General features: G+C 44.1%; 1 protein-coding gene across 5 annotated transcripts in view; it reads right to left on the reverse strand.

Moving 5' to 3' along the window:
* Nucleotides 1–18,145, reverse strand: part of COL4A6 (collagen type IV alpha 6 chain) — a 175,449-nt gene that overhangs the window by 19,715 nt on the left and 137,589 nt on the right. For 3 of the 5 annotated variants that reach the window (XM_082208636.1, XM_082208637.1, XM_082208635.1), the window contains exons 25-37: nt 17,868–17,921; nt 16,227–16,298; nt 15,773–15,880; nt 15,076–15,297; nt 14,293–14,454; nt 11,963–12,133; nt 10,307–10,450; nt 9,700–9,825; nt 7,125–7,306; nt 5,517–5,580; nt 3,560–3,634; nt 2,355–2,462; nt 1,390–1,497 (exon numbers count right to left, since the gene is read on the reverse strand). In XM_082208636.1, the coding sequence (XP_082064762.1) occupies nt 1,390–1,497; nt 2,355–2,462; nt 3,560–3,634; nt 5,517–5,580; nt 7,125–7,306; nt 9,700–9,825; nt 10,307–10,450; nt 11,963–12,133; nt 14,293–14,454; nt 15,076–15,297; nt 15,773–15,880; nt 16,227–16,298; nt 17,868–17,921 (1,596 nt within the window). The remainder of the gene's footprint in view (nt 1–1,389; nt 1,498–2,354; nt 2,463–3,559; nt 3,635–5,516; nt 5,581–7,124; nt 7,307–9,699; nt 9,826–10,306; nt 10,451–11,962; nt 12,134–14,292; nt 14,455–15,075; nt 15,298–15,772; nt 15,881–16,226; nt 16,299–17,867; nt 17,922–18,145) is intronic. The other 2 variants (XM_082208639.1, XM_082208638.1) reach the window with 1 other exon arrangement.

An 18,145-nucleotide genomic window follows, 5' to 3' on the forward strand; every position in this document is an offset into this window, starting at 1 on the left:
ATAGTGCATTAGTGAGGGATTGGTTCTGCTTCGGTTTGTTCTGCAATTCTTCCCCAGGGCTACCACATTGTTGCTCTCTACAGTGCTGTGGAGCAGTGATCTCAAAGGGTGTGGCATGCTATGCAAGTATAGCAGGGAGATTCAAGGACAATCAATATTATAGTTTGGGAATGATTCATGTTGATTTTAATTATTATATTATGCAGCTGCACTGTTTTATACTTTCTGGATCATATTGCAAAGTAGTTGCGTTCTGTGTTTCTTTTTGTTTCCCAATGTATTTCTTAACAATAAATTTTTTTGGTATGCTGCAAGCAATTTTTTTTTTCTTCTGAAAGTGTGGCTCAGAGAAAAAAAGTGAGAGCCACAGCTACAGAACAACAAAAGCAGGAAAATAAGCCAGAACATTTGTGGTATAAAAAGTCACAGGATTTTAGCACCAAGTTACAGGATATATACTGACTAGAAATAAAGCAGTGTGTCCACAGCAAAATATTTGCAGGTGTAAATAGTACTGAAAGTGGGACCTAATATGTCTGCCCTGATAGTATCATGATCAAGAAAGGTTCCCCCCATCTTTAATTTTATTTATTTTTATTAAGTCATAAAAATTATGTACCATTTGATTGTAAAAAACAAACAAACCTCAAAGCAGTTTACAAAAAGTTTCACAGTTTAATGTTGATTTTAATTATTATATACTGTATGGTTTCTTTTTAATACTGTTATGCTTATAAGCCACCTAGGAAATATTCTTTGATGCACTGATGGCCAGCTGTATAAATTTAATTCAACAAATGAAGTCTAAAAACCCGGTGTGAGGAAGTAGAACTGTCCTACCCTATTCCTTTATCTTGAGGCCACTGCTGAAAAGGCTCTGTACTGACTCACCATCATAGCAGCAGCAAAGATAACATAATGGGGTGGGGCTGTTCACCCTCCTCCCTCCAGCTGAGCTGCTGCTGTAAAGTAGGATAGAGAGGGGCAAAGCTCTGGAGAGGTCGGCATAGTGCAAATGTCCTAGCAGAACCTATCAGGTGCTCCTGCCAGAGCATTTGCACCATGCCAACCTCACTGTCCTCCACGTTAGTATGAAGCAGTGACTTAGTCAGAGGGAGGTCAAGCTAGTCACCACATGCTTGCACAGTACCAATGATGGTGCCCTGAATCCACAGTTAGCTATTGACTGTTACTGGCTTGGTGGGAAATTCCCTGCACATGCCTCCCTTCCGAAATGTCCCTGATACTGGACTCGCTGAAATGAACAATGGATCGAAGCCTGTTGACTTCAGTCAGTCTGCTCTCAGGGTGATTAATGGTTCAACCTTTGTCTTTCCAGATCCTCCTCCCTACCAACATTTTGGGTAATTTAAGAAAATAAAGTCATACCTTTTAGCCCTGCAATGCCAGGACGCCCTGTAAGTCCTGGAGGGCCACGCTGCCCAGGAATGCCTGGAAAACCTGGGTTGCCCCTTGAAATCCCAACTCCAGGGAAACCTGGACGTGGGCGGCGGGAGAGGAAGAATCAACAGATTAAGACACAGCCTTAAAATGCATGACACATTATTATTATCTATTTAACTTGTGAGATCTCTTGCTGTGTAAAAAGAACCCAAGTAACCCTGAGAGCATAAGCAAAACGAAACATAAAAATAAAACCCATTTTTTACATTTATGTAGAAACCCAGGCAATTCATGAAAAATACGCAAATCAACCCCCCCAACAATAGCAGGAAAAAGCTTCAACAGCACAACAGCAGACAGCTACTGTAACCCATATACCTTCACAGCAAAGTTTGAACTCTCAGAAGCTATGAGCATGTGTACATTGAACTCAGATGAATTTTTAAGAAAACAAGTGCAGGAGGAAGGCTGCAGGAATGCAGGAAATTGCTTCCTAACAATGGACCATTGGTCAGCCTAGCTGAGCATTGTCAACACTGGGTTGTATCCAACATTAGTCATACTCAGAGCAGACCATTAAAATTAATGGAAATGACTAAGTTGGGTTTATTAATTTCAGTGGGTCTACTTTCAGCAAAACTCAGTGGATGGAAGTGCCTATCCCAGGGTCATCTAGTGAGGTCACGCTTCCAATTTCCTCCTTCAGCTCTATAGTATGTAAGGATGTAAAAAGTAAAACCACTCTCACCATCTCATGACCAAGGCACCCAGAGGCCTTGTGGGTGCTAAGGGTGGCAACCCCTGTTGCAACCACTAAACCCCACTTGCTAATATAAAGTCTTGGAGGGGAGGACAAGAAGGCAGCTTTCCCATGCATTTGTTGAACTGAATATTCATCTCACAGGAAACATGGACTGTCTGGTTAACTACCCACATAAGAGCATAGATACCTGGTGGTCCATCTTGGCCAAAGTCCCCCGGTGCACCTTTATTTCCTTTTATCCCAACGCTTCCTGGGAATCCTGGCTCACCCTTTGGTCCATCAAGTCCTCTTGCACCTCAAAAGATCACACAGGAAGTCTTGTCATTGTTTTAGATGTTTGATGCACTGGTCCATTTGACCACTGGCCCACCACCAATCATCCTGCATCTTTCCCAACTCACTAAATTTTAAGCTGGAATTGCCAAGGACTCAGACTGGGATGTTTCACATGCGAAATATGTCACTGAGCTCTGCCCCTCCCCAAGCATGTATCTACATCCAAAACACATGGTGTATGCCATCAGAAACAGCTCAGCAGTGCTAAGTTAAAGTCACTTAGTGTATATAATTGTTCCACTGGAGATATATTTCGCACTAGTAGAGTGTTGTTGCACCTGAGAATGTATTATCAGGCTGCTAGTAACTTTGTTGTGCAATAGATTGTATAATCTATTATGCAACAAATATCTGTGATTGCAACTGTTGTGTTGGATTCCTCTGTTGTGCAGCATTAAAACCCACATGTCAGCTAGTGCAAGAGCCCTTGTGGTAGCAGATAGAGAATGTTCAATATAGCCCCATCCTGACAGTGGCAATCTGAAAAATTGCAAATAATGTGACTACCTACTTTTATTTTAAAACTAAAGGAGTATAAAGCCTTAATCAATATTTTAGCAAGATAACTGTCAGGGAACTGACATCGGAGCTAGAGGAGGAGGGAAGGCTCTCAAATGATGCTGGAGAAGGGCCCAGCAGGGGGAGAGGCAGCTCCGCAGATGGGGAAGCAAATCAGCGCAACACCAGGGATCTAGAGGGGCTGATGGGGGAATCGGCGAGAGGGCTCCAGGACTCTTCACCGGACACCAGCGGGGAGAGCACGGGTCCTCCGCTACCCACGCCCACCCTGCGCAGAAGACTTCCGCGCAGAGAGAGTAGGAGGAGACTGGGTGTCAAACAACTTTTATGTTGGAAAAGATTTAAGAAATGCCCACTGACGGATTCTGCTAGCGACTGAGGCAGCCACAAAGTGAAGGGCTGCCCAGACTGAAAGGTTTAGCAAGGCAACAAAGCCTGGAGAGGCGGCAACTTACGCACGAGCAACCCATACACATTACAATAACCCAGAAGCTTTTCCTTTCAGAAACCTTTCAAAGATCACCACCAGTTGTATACCTGGAAGTCCAGGGTCCCCTTGTTCTCCTTTAGGTCCTACACCACCTGGGATTCCAAATGATTCTCCTCGGTCACCTGGAACAGGGGAACAACCACCACCACTATTATGTCTCCAGAAGTTCCCATGTAAGCTGCAACTCTCAGAGAGTTAGGAATGATGCACCACCAAGGATACAGAAGCACACCAGAGCTTAGGAAGGCCATTTCACTTGAACAAAGCTCAAGTGGAACAGGAAACCCTCATATACTTTGCAGTTCAGTGGCTCATCACATGAGGCAGCAGTCTATATATCACAATCTATTGGTCATTCTTACAGCAGAGTGGCACTGAACCACGTAAATTAATTATGTGGTGTGTTCCTAGTCTTGAACCTGCCAATCAATTTCATTAAGTGGCCAAGGGTTCAAGTGTTATGAGAGCAGAGCAATGACATTCCTTTCACTTTAAATGCTGCCTGTTACTAGGAGCACCAAAGATGGTTAAAAAAATAAAATTACTTTCATTTATTTAACATATATTTATAACACTTAACATACGTACACTTTCAAGCAGTTTACAAAATTATGAATTCCTTCTCTCTCTTTCTTTAGTGCGCATGCGTGCACACACACATAAAAACAATAAAACTGAAGAACTACATATAATACAACACTTATCCAGGGGTTATGTTCCAGGGATAGTGCATAAAGCTAAAATCACATATAGTCAAAACATCCTGGGTGCAGTGGTGGGTGGGGTTGCCAGAGTTTTCTCCCCCTAGATGCCTGTCTGGTTTTTGTCCCTTTTCAATTTTCTTTAAAAAAAATATTTTTGCCACGAGTGTAAAGCTGAATGTGCATAAGTTAAACGCACATTTAGTTGTGAGTTATCTGTGAAAGACTACAATAAAAAAATAAGATCCTGCAAAAACCAAAAAGATAGCAGCACATTCTGCAAAATGTCTTCAGGATCAAGGGCTCCCTCCTTTCCTCAGCCTCCCTCTTACCAAGGCACATCCTGACTCACAATATACAATACTCCCCCCCCCAACCACTAACTCCTGTTCATCACACTCAAATTCTGATTACTCAAATGTATAAGATAAAGGTAAAGGGACCCCTGACCATTAGGTCCAGTCGTGACCGACTCTGGGATTGTGGCACTCATCTCGCTTTAATGGCCAAGGGAGCCGGCGTACAGCTTCCGGGTCATGTGGCCAGCATGACTAAGCCGCTTCTGGCAAACCAGAGCAGTGCACGGAAATGCCGTTTACCTTCCCGCCGAAGCGGTACCTATTTATCTACTTACACTGCATGCTTTCGAACTGCTAGGTAGGCAGGAGCAGGGACTGAGCAACAGGAATTCACCCCGTTAAGGGGATTCAAACCGCTGACCTTCTGACTGGCAAGTCCTAGGCTCTGTGGTTTAACCTACAGTGCCACCTGCGTCCCTCATTTGATGTATACTCAAATGTATAAAGGTAAAGGTAAAGGTACCCCTGCCCTCACTCTAGAGGCCGGGAGCCAGCGCTGTCTGGAGACACTTCCGGGTCACGTGGCCAGCGTGACAAGCTGCATCTGGCGAGCCAGCGCGGAACACGGAACGCCGTTTACCTTCCCGCTGGTAAGCGGCCCCTATTTATCTACTTGCACCCGGGGGTGCTTTCGAACTGCTAGGTTGGCAGGTGCTGGGACCGAATGACGGGAGCGCACCCTGCCGCGGGGATTTGAACCGCCGACCATACGATCGGCAAGTCCTAGGTGCTGAGGTTTTACCCACAGCGCCACCCGTGTCCCCAACTCAAATGTATACATCTACATAAATCATACAATACTTAACTACTCGTCCCATTCTAGCACATCACCAATGCACACAACACACAACTTTGCGTTCCCCATTAGGACTATCTCCTGCTGTGGCCCCTTTGTAGTTTCCCCGTTGGAAATGGTACCTGAAAATATCACACCAGTGACTTACCCTTTGAACCACGCAATCCCGTATTCCCTGGGAATCCAGATGGCCCCATCAAACCCTCATCACCCTGGTGAAGGAAATCACTTTATTTATAATTCACCTTTCACAGAATAAAATATTCCAGAGCAGGATACGTTAACATTAAAGCTAGTAAAAGGTATTATAGATAAAATTACATCAGCAAGGCAGAGAGAAATGTATGGCCTCACAATGCTCACCACTACGAAACAGCATCGTCCATTGCTATGCACAGCTTCTGACAGCCATTCCCTGGTGATGTCCACATGGAACTGGTCCTTGTGAAAGGTCCAGCCCACATCCAAGTCCGTGTTCACAAAGGGTTCAGAAAGACAGAGGACTCCTCCAGACAACCTCACTGAGTATTCATCTTTATGTGTTTGCTCAAAGCTTATGAGGAGGTTAGACTATGTTTGTTTTGTCAGGATTATGATACAAATGTATTTGGTTAAAAGAATTCACTGGATCCCTAAATCCGAAATGCAGGACAACAAGAGTTTTCAGTAGAAGTGGTTTTTAAAAAGTCACAAAACATGCAGCAATAAATGGGAATTTAGGCTGCTTAAACCTTTTAAATATATTGTCCTGAGTTGTTTAAAGTGCTTCGCTTTCTACCCCCTTGCAGTGAACAGACTACACAGTTTAGTAAGTTTACAAACACATCAAAGGTCAGATTCATGTGCCTTTCCATACAGCAGCAGGAAAAACTCAGGCAGAAATCTTGTTACAAAATACAGTAGAAAACTTTTCTAAACATGTGGTCTGTGCCTGGAGCCTGAGGTCCAGACCTCCAATCCTTGCAATTTTCACATGGTAGACTGAGAGTGAGCAAAGAAGCTTCACTCCCTTCTTTACCAGAGGTGAGGGGGCATGACTTAGTCAACTCTAGCACCAACAGCTTACTCTGTGATCCTAACCCCTTCATGCATTAATGGAGGTTCGGCTTCCAAAAAACGTTCACAAATCTGAACACTTACTTCCGGGTTTGGGAGCTGATTTGTTTGACAACTAAGCTGTTCGAGAACTAAGGTACCACTGTACTGCAATTTATCCCACACGGTTTTTATTGAGCATTTGTTCTGTTTATACGTCTTCCTGCTAATTATTCGTTCATCCCATGCTTTTCAGGGCATTTCCCCATCTCTTTGCTAAGTAAAAAGAGTCCCTGTGTGCTTTTTAGAGTGGATTTGTTGTGCCCAGGTGACAGAGCACTTTAATCCAGTTTAACTGCACAAACCTAAATTTCTAGTATGCACTTTAACCCCTCCCACAAAACAGTGGAAGCCTGTAGGCATCCACAAAAGCCAGACCTAATGTTTACATGGTGAAATGATGTACATGACCTGCTTCCATTCAGAGCAGGACAGTAGTACTCTGCTGTATACACTGTAACTTTAAAGCACACTCAAAACACATTCTTTCCCTCAAATAATTCTGGGCACTGTAGTTCACCCCATCACAGAGTTACAATCTCCAGCAAGCCTTAACAAGCCATACTTCCCAGAACTCTCTGAGGGAAAGAATTTGCTTTGAATGTGCTTTAAAGCAGTCAAAAGGAATCCAACATAAGTCCCCAGAAACAGGCATACTTACATTTCCTCCGGGCATTCCTGGAAAACCTAGGATGCCAGAGGCTCCCTTCTGTCCTGGGAAGCCAGGAGAACCAGATGTTCCAGGGAAACCTGAGTCTCCAGGAGGTCCTTTCTCTCTGCCTGGAAGCCCAGCTATTCCTGGGGGTCCTGGCTGTCCACGGGGACCAGGGAGTCCCTTGTTCCCTACAGGAAAGCAAAGCAAAGTTGTTATGATCTGTGGTGGCTGGTAGGGAGGAAGACAGGGAGTCCAACAGTAGGTGGAGCTAGAGCCCATAAAGCCGTAGCCAACTCAGTCTAGTTTTCCCAGTTTTGCCCTCTTCCTTCTTCCTGATGGACAACAAGGACAACATTGAAGGCTGATCCAGACTTCCTTTTGTGCCATGTTTCTAGGCACAGGTCATCCATGCTTTAAAGCAGGAACCCCCAAACTTGGCCCTCCATGTTTTGGGACTTGTTGTTGTTTAGTCATTCAGTCGTGTCCGACTCTTCATGACCCCATGGACCAGAGCACGCCAGGCACTCCAGTCCTCCACTGCCTCCCGCAGTTTGGTCAGACTCATGTTGGTAGCTTCGAGAACACTGTCCAACCATCTCAACAACCTCCATTATTCCTAGCTAACTTGACCAGTGGTCAAGGATGATGGGAATTGTAGTCTCAAAACGTATACAGGGCCAAGTTTGGGGATGCTTGCTTTAAAATTCTGTGTCCAAGTGCCTTTCTTTCCTTCCTTTTCTTGGCCCGGTGCTTTCCATGTGAAAAACCAATTTTTACCACTGAATCAGAGCATACGGCTATCTGCGTAAAAATCCAAATTGCCGTTTGTTCCAAGACAGCGTTAAAGAGTGGGTTTCCTCATACGCTATACTATATACCAGAAGCTTTTGATTTTTTCACAAGTCCACCAGATATGTAGAAGTGTCCCTTCTGCTTTACCGCATCATAGTATATGATGAATTCTAAAAAATGTTCAAATATAACTTTGTGAAAAATACAGAAGCTTTCCTCTTAGGAATAACAGACACAGGTATAGCAAAAGAAGATTGGAAAATATTCCTTTATGCCACAGGTGCGGGGAGGATCTTAATTGCCAGAAATTGGAAAAAAAGAACTTGTGCCAACAAAAACGGAATGGCAGGCTAAATTATTAGATTATACTGAACTGGCCAGATTAACAGAGACAATTAGGGGATAACCCAGACAAGAATTTCAAAAAGAATGGGGGAAATGCAGAGAATACGTTAGCAAACAATGCCCCAAAATATATACCTGGACTTATTTCGATTAATTTCTACAGGAGACTGCGGTTTTTAAAGTCATAACTAGGAAAAATTGTAATAATCACATATAAAAGAAACAGTATACAAGAAGTAAATAAGGAGGCCATTTACAGGATAAAGGAAATATTTTATTTTTATGTTATGTTTTCTTTATGTAAGGGGATAGGAATTTAATTCCGATAACTAAATTGTCAATGGTGGTGGGTTTGTTTGTTTGTTTGTTTGTTTGTATGTATGAGCTGTTATGGATTATGTTGTAAATAAATTATTAATAATAAATAAAATAAAAAATAAAGAGTGGGTGGGTTTCCTGTGGAAAGCAGCGGGACAAAATGGGGGGGCGGGAGGAAGCCCTGGTAGAGCATGAGACTCTTAATCTCAGGGCTATGGGTTCAAACCCTATGTTGGGCAAAAATATTCCCTGCATTGCAGGGGGTTGGACTAGATGACCCTCATGACCCCTTCCAACTCTACAATTCTAGGATTCTGTGAAAAAAGGGAAAGCACTTGGACACAGAGCTTCAAAGCACAGACCTGTGTCTAGAAAACATGGGGCAAAAGGTGAAGTGTGGATGAGCCCTATGACTAAGGAAGAGCAGGCAGATGGGTAGTACTGCCACCTCCTGGGTTGATTGTTAAGTAAGAATGGCTGGCTGAGGACTGGCTGATGTTGGTGAAGCAGCGCCCCATGTACCTAATAATAATAATAATAATAATAATAATAATAATAATTTATTTGCAACACTCTGGACAGCTTCCAACAGAATATAAAGTAACACAAGGAAATATCAGATATTAAAATCTCCCCATTAAAGGGCTGCCTTCAGATATCTACAGAAATTTGTGTAAATATTTTAATTTTTTATTCTTTATTGAAAAATAAAGGTACAGAAGTACAAGTGCACAGAGTAAGATAAGACACACACAAAAAGAAGAAGAAACAAGGAACAGTAACCATGTAGAAAACAAAACACAACAACAATAAAAAAGATATTGTGTACATTACTAAAAAAAGAGGGGGAATTGTTATTGTAGTTAACCAATAACTTACTATGGTACTTATGCAATTGAATTCCAAATATCATAAAATTTGTCCACTGGGAGCGGGTCCACTAGGCAGAGGGCCTTCTCAGTAGTGGCACCCGCCCTGTGGAATGCCCTTCCGCCGTATGATGTGGTGTGGTTTGGCGTTTCTCTAAAAGGGGTTAGTGACATCATTCTAGGCTGTTAAATAGGTGAACGATTGGTTATGGACAACAGTGGAAACCGGATCGTATTATGTGAACTCCCACAAGTACCTCTAGGTCCTGTAAACCCTGGATTCCCAGCAAAACCAGGCTCTCCTTTGCTTCCTTTGAATGCAAGCTCCTGTTCTAGAGGTCTAAGGACAGGAGGTCCTGGTGGACCACGGTCACCTCTGTCTCCTGAAGAAGTGAAAAGAGAGACATGATGTGAAATGATAAAGACACCTCCCAGCCACACAAATTTACCCTGTGTAGGTCGCAACTATTTAAAACACAACATTGAAAACCATCAATTAATGTGAATGAGTCCTAAAGATATAGCTCTCAAGTATCAAAGAACAGGGTAGAGGTGGGATTTACAGCAAATGAAATCTGTATAGTGAAGGTGCCAGACATAGCTCTGTGGGGAGGGAATTTCACAACCTAGGGGTTGAAGAGAGAATGCCCTCTCCTGGGACACCACCCCCTAAGATTCTGAGGGAGGGAGAACTGAGAATGTCTTTAGGGAAAGAGGTCATATTTTAGATATTTGGGGCCTAAGACATTGAAGGCTTTAATCACTAATACGAGCACCTTGAATTGGGCCCCCAAAATAGCTGGTATGGGTCTGGCTTTGCCCATCCAGGTGAAGCTTGGCCCAATCCCAAATTGCCAGCCTTACCTTTTAGACCATCGAGTCCAGGAAACCCAATATTTCCGTCTCTTCCTGGTAATCCGGAAGCTCCTTTTGGCCCATTCACCCCTGGGATTCCGGGTAAGCCTAGCATTCCAGGGAAACCGATGACACCTGCAAAGCCCTTTTCTCCTAGCATCAAACAGCAAATTGAATTTGTTACACACAGAGAAACTGGAAAGTGGTCTGCTGCAATGGTTTCCAATTGCTGGTCTGCGGACCTGCATAACTCACCCAGGAGGTCTGTGGCACCATTCACATAACAAAAACTACCACAGAGGTATCAAAATTTTCGTGGCTTGGCTTTTGAAAAACAAGGGGTCCACAGTACTTAGCTATTTGGAAACCACTGGTCTACTATATCAGTCTTTCACCTTTTCAGATCCAGGACTCAAGTCTAGCCCAAACATGCATGTGGGGACCTGCTCCCTATTGTTTTACCATATATTTGTATGGCTGTGGTGGTGCTGTTGTGACCCATCTAGCCTCCCACCAGTAGGTCCTGACTAAGGACAAGCAAACTCATTTTAGTCCAGTCCTTCCCAGTTGTCAGAGAAGATAGGACTAAGTCCATTCTGTCCCATTTCCAGGGAAATGGAAAACAATTTTTAAACAAAATCTACTGGAAAGCCAATGTTTAAACACAGTTAAACCCCTGGACTCTTGTAACAGAATCCACCAGAATGAGGATTCTGAAGTGGTTCGTTGATTTGATCTGGGTCGTGGTCTGAACGGATTGGATTAGAAAAGTCCACTCTGGAATCGGAGTGAGGCAAAGTCCACCTAGTCCTGACACACACATCCTAGGCCAATTGAAGGCTAGTGGAAATTAAGCTTTTGGAAATAGCCCTTTCTGTGACAGGAAGGGCCTAGACCTTTCTGTCACATAATATTGCGGTCAGACGCACCTTACCTGAGCCCTCTGGCTGAACCTATGCTCCAGGGTTGATAGGAGAATATGTTGCCACAATGGCAAATACTTAGCCCTCACATATCAAAAGTCTTCCCCCCCTTCCTTCCTTTCTTGCATAGCCCTTAATCAGTGCTTCTTTTCTGGGGGGACACAGGGGGATGCATACCCCTAAACATTTTGTGAATCTAAATTTGGCCTCATTGAGGGGTAGTATTTCAATATGAGTAGAAAAATAAGAGTACACCTAAACATTTTTTTAAAAGAAAACACTGCCCTTAATAATAATTTTTAAAAACCCTACACTTCCTACAATTCCTACTCTGTGTGGAACGAATCTCCTGATAAGATGGTATCTGCATTAGGCCTTCGCCTGCGGAGCACAGTGATCAGTTGGGAATATATGGGGTGAGACAATCTTTCAATACTGCTTCCTGTGGCTGTTCCTATGTTATTGCTGTGGTATGGTATTATATGTTGTTGCCTTTATACTATTTTGTTGTTTTTGTAATTGCAAACCCACCATTTAACACCACCACCTGAATCTTCTACACCCATGTTCAACATTCTACCTACAAAGGCAGCCTTCGACAACATAGTGTGTCCAAAATATTTGGAGGGTGCCAGTGCCAGATTGGCAACAGTGTGATGTTCCAACTAAAAAAAGTGCTGTGAGACAAAATTATTGTCATTACAATACATGGCTACGCAGATTGAATATTGACACTTGTTACCTTTTAATCCGGGAAAACCTGGATTTCCATCTGCACCTGGAGGGCCAAGTGTCCCGGGTAACCCTAGTTCACCAGGACGTCCTGGGAGACCAACAAGACCAGGGAAGCCCTTCATACCAATGGGGCCTGGTGCCCCCGGATCACCACTTCTGCCTTTTTCTCCAGGAATTCCTGAATCGAGACAAGTAGGGACTCTTAATTTCACAGCCTCTCTTTCTCTCCCCTCTTTCAATCCGCCTCTGCGCTAAGTGTCGCATTGCATACGAGAGGATGAAACCACAAAATCATGCAGCCTTTCTAATAGGCACGGGTTTAGAAATGCAAAAATAAATAAATAATAAGCATTAGTTATCTAACAATTAAAAGGCCTAGGAAGGTTACTGTCTACACCACTACACAACTGCCAATAGCGAAACCCCTTATGGTTGGGTTAATTTAGGATTTATCAGCCAAGGTTCGGGAAGCGTCTCAGTCATACTTGTAAATAACCAGGCCACAAGTTGGAACATCAGATTCCAGTCGCTACCCCCACCTTTGTGCTGAACCAAAGAATGTGTGTTGCTAAAAAGAGGTCCAATGATGCAAGGTGCATTTTCCACCATCGCTCCCATCATTCTGCATTCCAGACGTTATTTCCCAAACCTGTTAAATCCGTGGTCATTCCCAGGGGAGGTCACAGTAATGGCATCAGCTGGGCTGAATTTAGCCAATTTAGCCTCTGAACTCTTTGCTCAGCTTGCTTCTGCCTGTAAATTTTTAATTTTTAAAAATATTTTGTGGTTTGGTCCACCATAGTGAAGGGTTGAAGCATGGGAAAAGGAATGCTCAAATGCATTTTTTTTAATTTTTAAAAAAATCAGGTAGTTTCTGGGGAAAGTAGCATCTAAAGTTGGGGGGGGGGGGAAACCCGGCTAACAAGCTTTGCAAGATTCTAATTGCAGCACTTAAAATTCACATCCTGATTTTTTCCCCTCTTTAAAACAAACAGTGAAATATGTTTTATATTATATGGATGGAGGTAGCGGAGGAAGGGGAAGAGGGACCGCATTGAAACTGAAGTCCATGTTGGAGATTCCCAGAACACAAAAGCCTTGTCCAGGTTGGGTTGGCTGCAATATCTGAGCATACGAAGTACAATGTTTTGTGGCTGTTATTGATTTTTCTCTATGATTAAAATAAGGGGTGTCACCTACAGTCAATGCCAGTCTTGTAGCATTAAAAGCTAGATAGCTGTTAGTCCAGGAGCTTTTATGCTACAGTGCATTTTCTCTCACCTTGACAGCCTATGTGGAGAACCCCAGAAAGCAATACAGAGTGACGTCAGAAATGGAGGGGTTGGTGGTAAATGGAAGAGAAACATGGTGAGGAAAAACAGACAAAAACATATGAAGAGGGAGAAAGCACAAGGGCCATGAATGAAATGAATGACTCGGAAAATGGTGGCGCTTACCTGTAACTATGGTTCACTGGGAGCGACCAATGCACAGGTGTAAGTACAGGTGAGCTGCTTTTATAGCTACAAAATGTTGAGGAGCCACCCTGCCCTGCCACTTTGCAGATGAAGTTTTGAGCCTCTGGGCCACAAACCCATGAGAACATTCTCCACACACATAGGCCACAACAGCAGCATGAACTTAGAACACCATTATACTACTTTAACTGTCACGGCTTCTCCCAAGGAATTCAGGGAACTACAGTATGCTAAGGATGCTGTAAGTTGTTTAGGAGAGCCCACTCAGTGAGCGACACTTCTCAAGAGTTCCCTGGGAAGAGGTATTGATTGCTAAAAACACCCTGGGAACTGCAGCTCTATAAACTAATGCCTGTGAAGGACTGGACCTCTTTAAATAAGGTGACTGAGGTTGACTGCTGCTGGAATGACATTCGGCCTATGTTGTTATGTAGTCTCTAGCTGAACAATGTCTGGAGATGTCCAGGGTGCCACTGTACCTGAAACCATTAACTTACCTTGTCAGAACTTAGATCCTGCCCTATTTTTGCCTTGTCTTGCTCTGCTGGCGCAAACCTGAACATTTGCTTTGGCTCAGAACACCCAGGCTGCTTGGAACAGGACCGACAACACTCAAGGCTCCCCAAGAATATGGGCATTACATCACAGGTTTATAGACCCATCACTATAATCCTACCAAGTTGTATGAAAGCAAAGAAAGGGGGCTACAGAATCCAGTGTCAGTCTTCCTGAGAGCAGACCCATTGGAATTCATGGGCACGACTAACTTAGGCCGACTCTGTGTAGAAGATAGTCGGATGCAACCCCATTTTTGCCCATGAAGGTAGCACCCATTATTCCCATTTGATACACAACCTACCTCGTGATCCTGGGAAGCCGACTGCTCCCATTGGACCTGGCTTTCCTTTAATGCCAAAAGGGCCTCCAGGTCCTGGAGGTCCTCGTGGTCCGTCAATGCCCAGAAGGCCTGGTTCCCCACGTCCGCCTTTCGCACCTGACAGACCTGGCCTCCCATCTGCCCCTGAAAAGAGAGAAGTGGTTGGCCCCTTGGAACGGCTGTTTCAGATCCATGGGCTGAGATGTGAAAAGCATGTTGCAAAATTCAAGGAAATGCAGTATGACACCTACATTCAAAGGACAATAAATATGGCAGATGGGCATGGCTTGGCTAAATGGAGAGCCCTGGCAAGCCTAGTATGGCTACGGGCCAGAGGTTCTCCACCCCCTGTACGGTTGACAAACTTAATTCGTTCCAGGGGTCTGTGCGCAACCCGAAAAATCCACAACAAGAGGTGCCATTTCTACGCACCTGTGCAGCGCGATAGAGCACTTCTGCGCATGTGCACAGTGTACAGGGCACTTATGCGCATGCGCACACACCAAAACTGGGAAGTATACACTTCCAGGTTTGCCGTGTTCGCAACCCGAAAGTTACGTTACCCGAAGGTAATGTAACCCGAGGTACCACTGTATTAGAAAAACGAGAAAGTGCCAGACCCCAAATTTTCATCTTATTTTACTTGGGTTCCCAGGCAGATCTCCTATCCAGGCACTGAGCAGAACTAGACCTGCTTACCTTAGGCATCATGGCTGCATCATGGGCTCTCTCAGACCAGCAGCCAACTCTAGCAGCAGAACTAACCTTTCGGACCTGGAAGGCCAGGTTCCCCGAGGATGCCTTTATCTCCTGCCAATCCTGGCAGACCAGGTTGCCCTGGAGCTCCGCTTTCAGCACCAAACACTTCACCAGGCGACCCCCTTGGCCCTGGCAAACCAGGGGAGCCTGGATTTCCAGGCAATCCATTCGTCCCGTCAGGTCCTGGGGATCCTTGTGGCCCTGGCTCTCCACGAATGCCAGAGAAGCCTCAAATAAAAACAAGAGCAAAGATGTAATGTCTTTTATGTTACAGCCTGAATAAGAATTAAAATAAGAAAAATAATTGAAGATTAAAATGAGAATAATGCAAAACTATCCCTGCAGTCAGTCAGTGGAAACTGCCCCAAAACAGGACTGACACATGATGATAGACCCACGACTTCTGTTTTGGCCCTGTGCTATGAATCAGAAATTCCTGTGGTCAATCCTTGCCTCTATCATGAACTCGCAAGATGCCTTTAGGCAATCTGGCTGTAGTCTAACTTGCAAGAGTGTGAGGCAATTAAAACAGACCCACCTTACAGGGCTGTTGTGAAAATTGCAAAATGAAAGGGGGGTAAGGAATGTGAGGTAGTATGAGCAGTTAAAGGAGCCTTCCCTAAACCTGGTGCCCCACCTATTTTGGACTACCATTCCCATCAGGCCCACTTATTTCAAGTCAGATGCCAACCTTGGCTCTTACCTGGTGGTCCTGAAGGCCCTACTAACCCTGGTGATCCTAGCGGCCCTTTAAAGCCATTTAATCCTGGCTGCCCTGGAATGCCTGGCAGACCTTTTCTGCCCTTGGAGCCTGAAGATGGGTGAGGAACAAAATCAGTTAGGCACACACACAAAATGTTCTCACAAAAAATCGCCCGCATTCCCCCTAACAGACACATTTTGCATATGATTTTCCTTCATAAAAAGCTTTTTGCATGCTACTTTCCACTAATATATGCATGTTCCTACACACTTTGTCCTAATATACACATTTCTTTTTTAAAAAAAGCATGATTTGGCTGGAGAACTGCTTCACAACATTCAGAGAAGTGTGCATTTTGAAGGATGGTTGCATTTCATTTTTCACATTGTTGAAGGAAAAATGAACCAGAGAGGTTCACAGCAGGACAGGGCAAGGAGTGTATAATATTTCATACCTGGAGATCCTGGGGATCCTGGAGGCCCAGGTGGACCAAATGCTCCAGGAATCAGACAGGGCAAAGTTATACCTAAAGGGGGGTAAATGTGTGTCAAAAAGTTACTTGGTCAATAATGGTTGAACAGGTCCATGAATCCTCTTGATTAAAGAGCGCTCAAGAGTAACATTTCCAAACCTACCAGAGAATAATGTTTTCTAACTTTATTTTAAATCCTGTTTTGACTTTTGCTCATACTTAAGGCTTACAGTAGAAGGGTGGGGAGAATATGTGTTCAAAAGAGAATGGCCCAGTCCAGGGATGGTGGAACCATTATAACCCTCCAAGTGATACTGGACTCCAAGTCTCATAATCTAAGAGTCCGGCCACATTTGGAGGGCCACAGATCCGCCACTCCTGGCCCCATGTGATGGACCAAATGATCCTAGGCCTTGCCCCCACATTCTCTTTACCATACTGGTTAATTGTCTGGTTAATTCCACGTGGAAACACCCTCTGTTTCACAGAAATACAAATGCTCCTGCAAAGTGTTTTAGGATTTTCAGTATCTGAGAAACAAATCTGCCTAGCACAACAGCTACAACAGGGCTTATTTAAAATATGCAGTCTGGATCTTCCCCACAAAATGCCTCAAGGCAGCCAGTGTCTGGGATATAGGATGCTGTCTCTAGAGCAGCGAAGAAGAGGAAGAAGAAGAGGAAGAGGAAGGGGAAGAGGAGGAAGAAGAAGAAGAAGAAGAAGAAGAAGAAGACGAAGGCTGAGATAAAGGGCAAATTCAAGTAAACATTCTTGATCAGGAAAAACAACCACAAGGTCCCCCTCAATCTCCATTGAAATAATAATATCCCGAGGTACACAGGAACCCATGAAGCTGTCGTGACCATTTGTTTATCTAGCTGAACGCTGCTCATTCTACAATGTGATTGCAGACAGGGGGTATTGCAGATTGAACCTTGGACCTTCAACATCTACATGCAGTGCTTTCTTTTTTTTTAAGGTGCCAGTACTCACCATGAAGTTGTTGCAGTAACTGCCACACTTTAACATTTTTTTAGGCGGGGGATCATACCAGTATGTTTACCCCTGAGTACCCCCAGAAAAAAGCGCTGAAAGTATGTACTCTATCATGGAGATATGGCTCTTCCCTCAAAGTACAGAAACATAAGGAGTTGTCTTATACAGTGTCTGACTATTGTTCCATGCTGCTTAGTACTTTGTACACTGACTGGCAGCAGTTCTCCAAAATTTTAGACAGGGGGCATTCACAGCTCTCCCTGCAGATGCCAACGTGCTCACAAAGCATGTGCTCTGCATCAAGCTGTGGTCCTTCCCCAAAGAGAAAGAGAATTATATATCAACTTGTTCCATTGCCATTGTGAGGAACACATACAATAAGCAAAGACGTGGAAACACTTAGACACAAGGAAGCAGAGGGTTAGCGTGGGAACACGTGTTTTGGGGGCAGGGAAAAAGCACATGAAAGCAAGCTCTCCATTGGCTGTATCCCCATCAGCCTGCTGCAACCACCAAGTGTGTCCCTGCCCCCCTCCCAAAATATTGTGCAACATGCTTTTCTCTGTGCCTCAGTGGAAAGGAAGAAAATTCTCCCATCACAAGTCTCATGACTGGCCTCACTCTCACCTCCCTGAGCGTCTAAGACTTCATTACCAACCTCCTCACCGCAGCAGCAATCACCTATACCGGTTAAGCAAAGGAGGAGAGGTTAAAAACAAAGGCAGGAGAAAAATAAAAACATAAAGCCAAAAGAATAACCCGCAAGTCGAAGAGTCATTTCCTTTGAACCATAATTCTCCTATATTCACAGGTACTGCAAACAGGCCACAAAGGCAGTCGATCAAGTTGAGAGGAAATTAATAAAGCTTCAGACCCTTGTGATTATAGGAAGTAATATTTTTTGA

This window comes from Podarcis vaucheri (assembly GCF_965113315.1).
Source record: "Podarcis vaucheri genome assembly, chromosome: Z".
NCBI lineage: Eukaryota > Metazoa > Chordata > Lepidosauria > Squamata > Lacertidae > Podarcis > Podarcis vaucheri.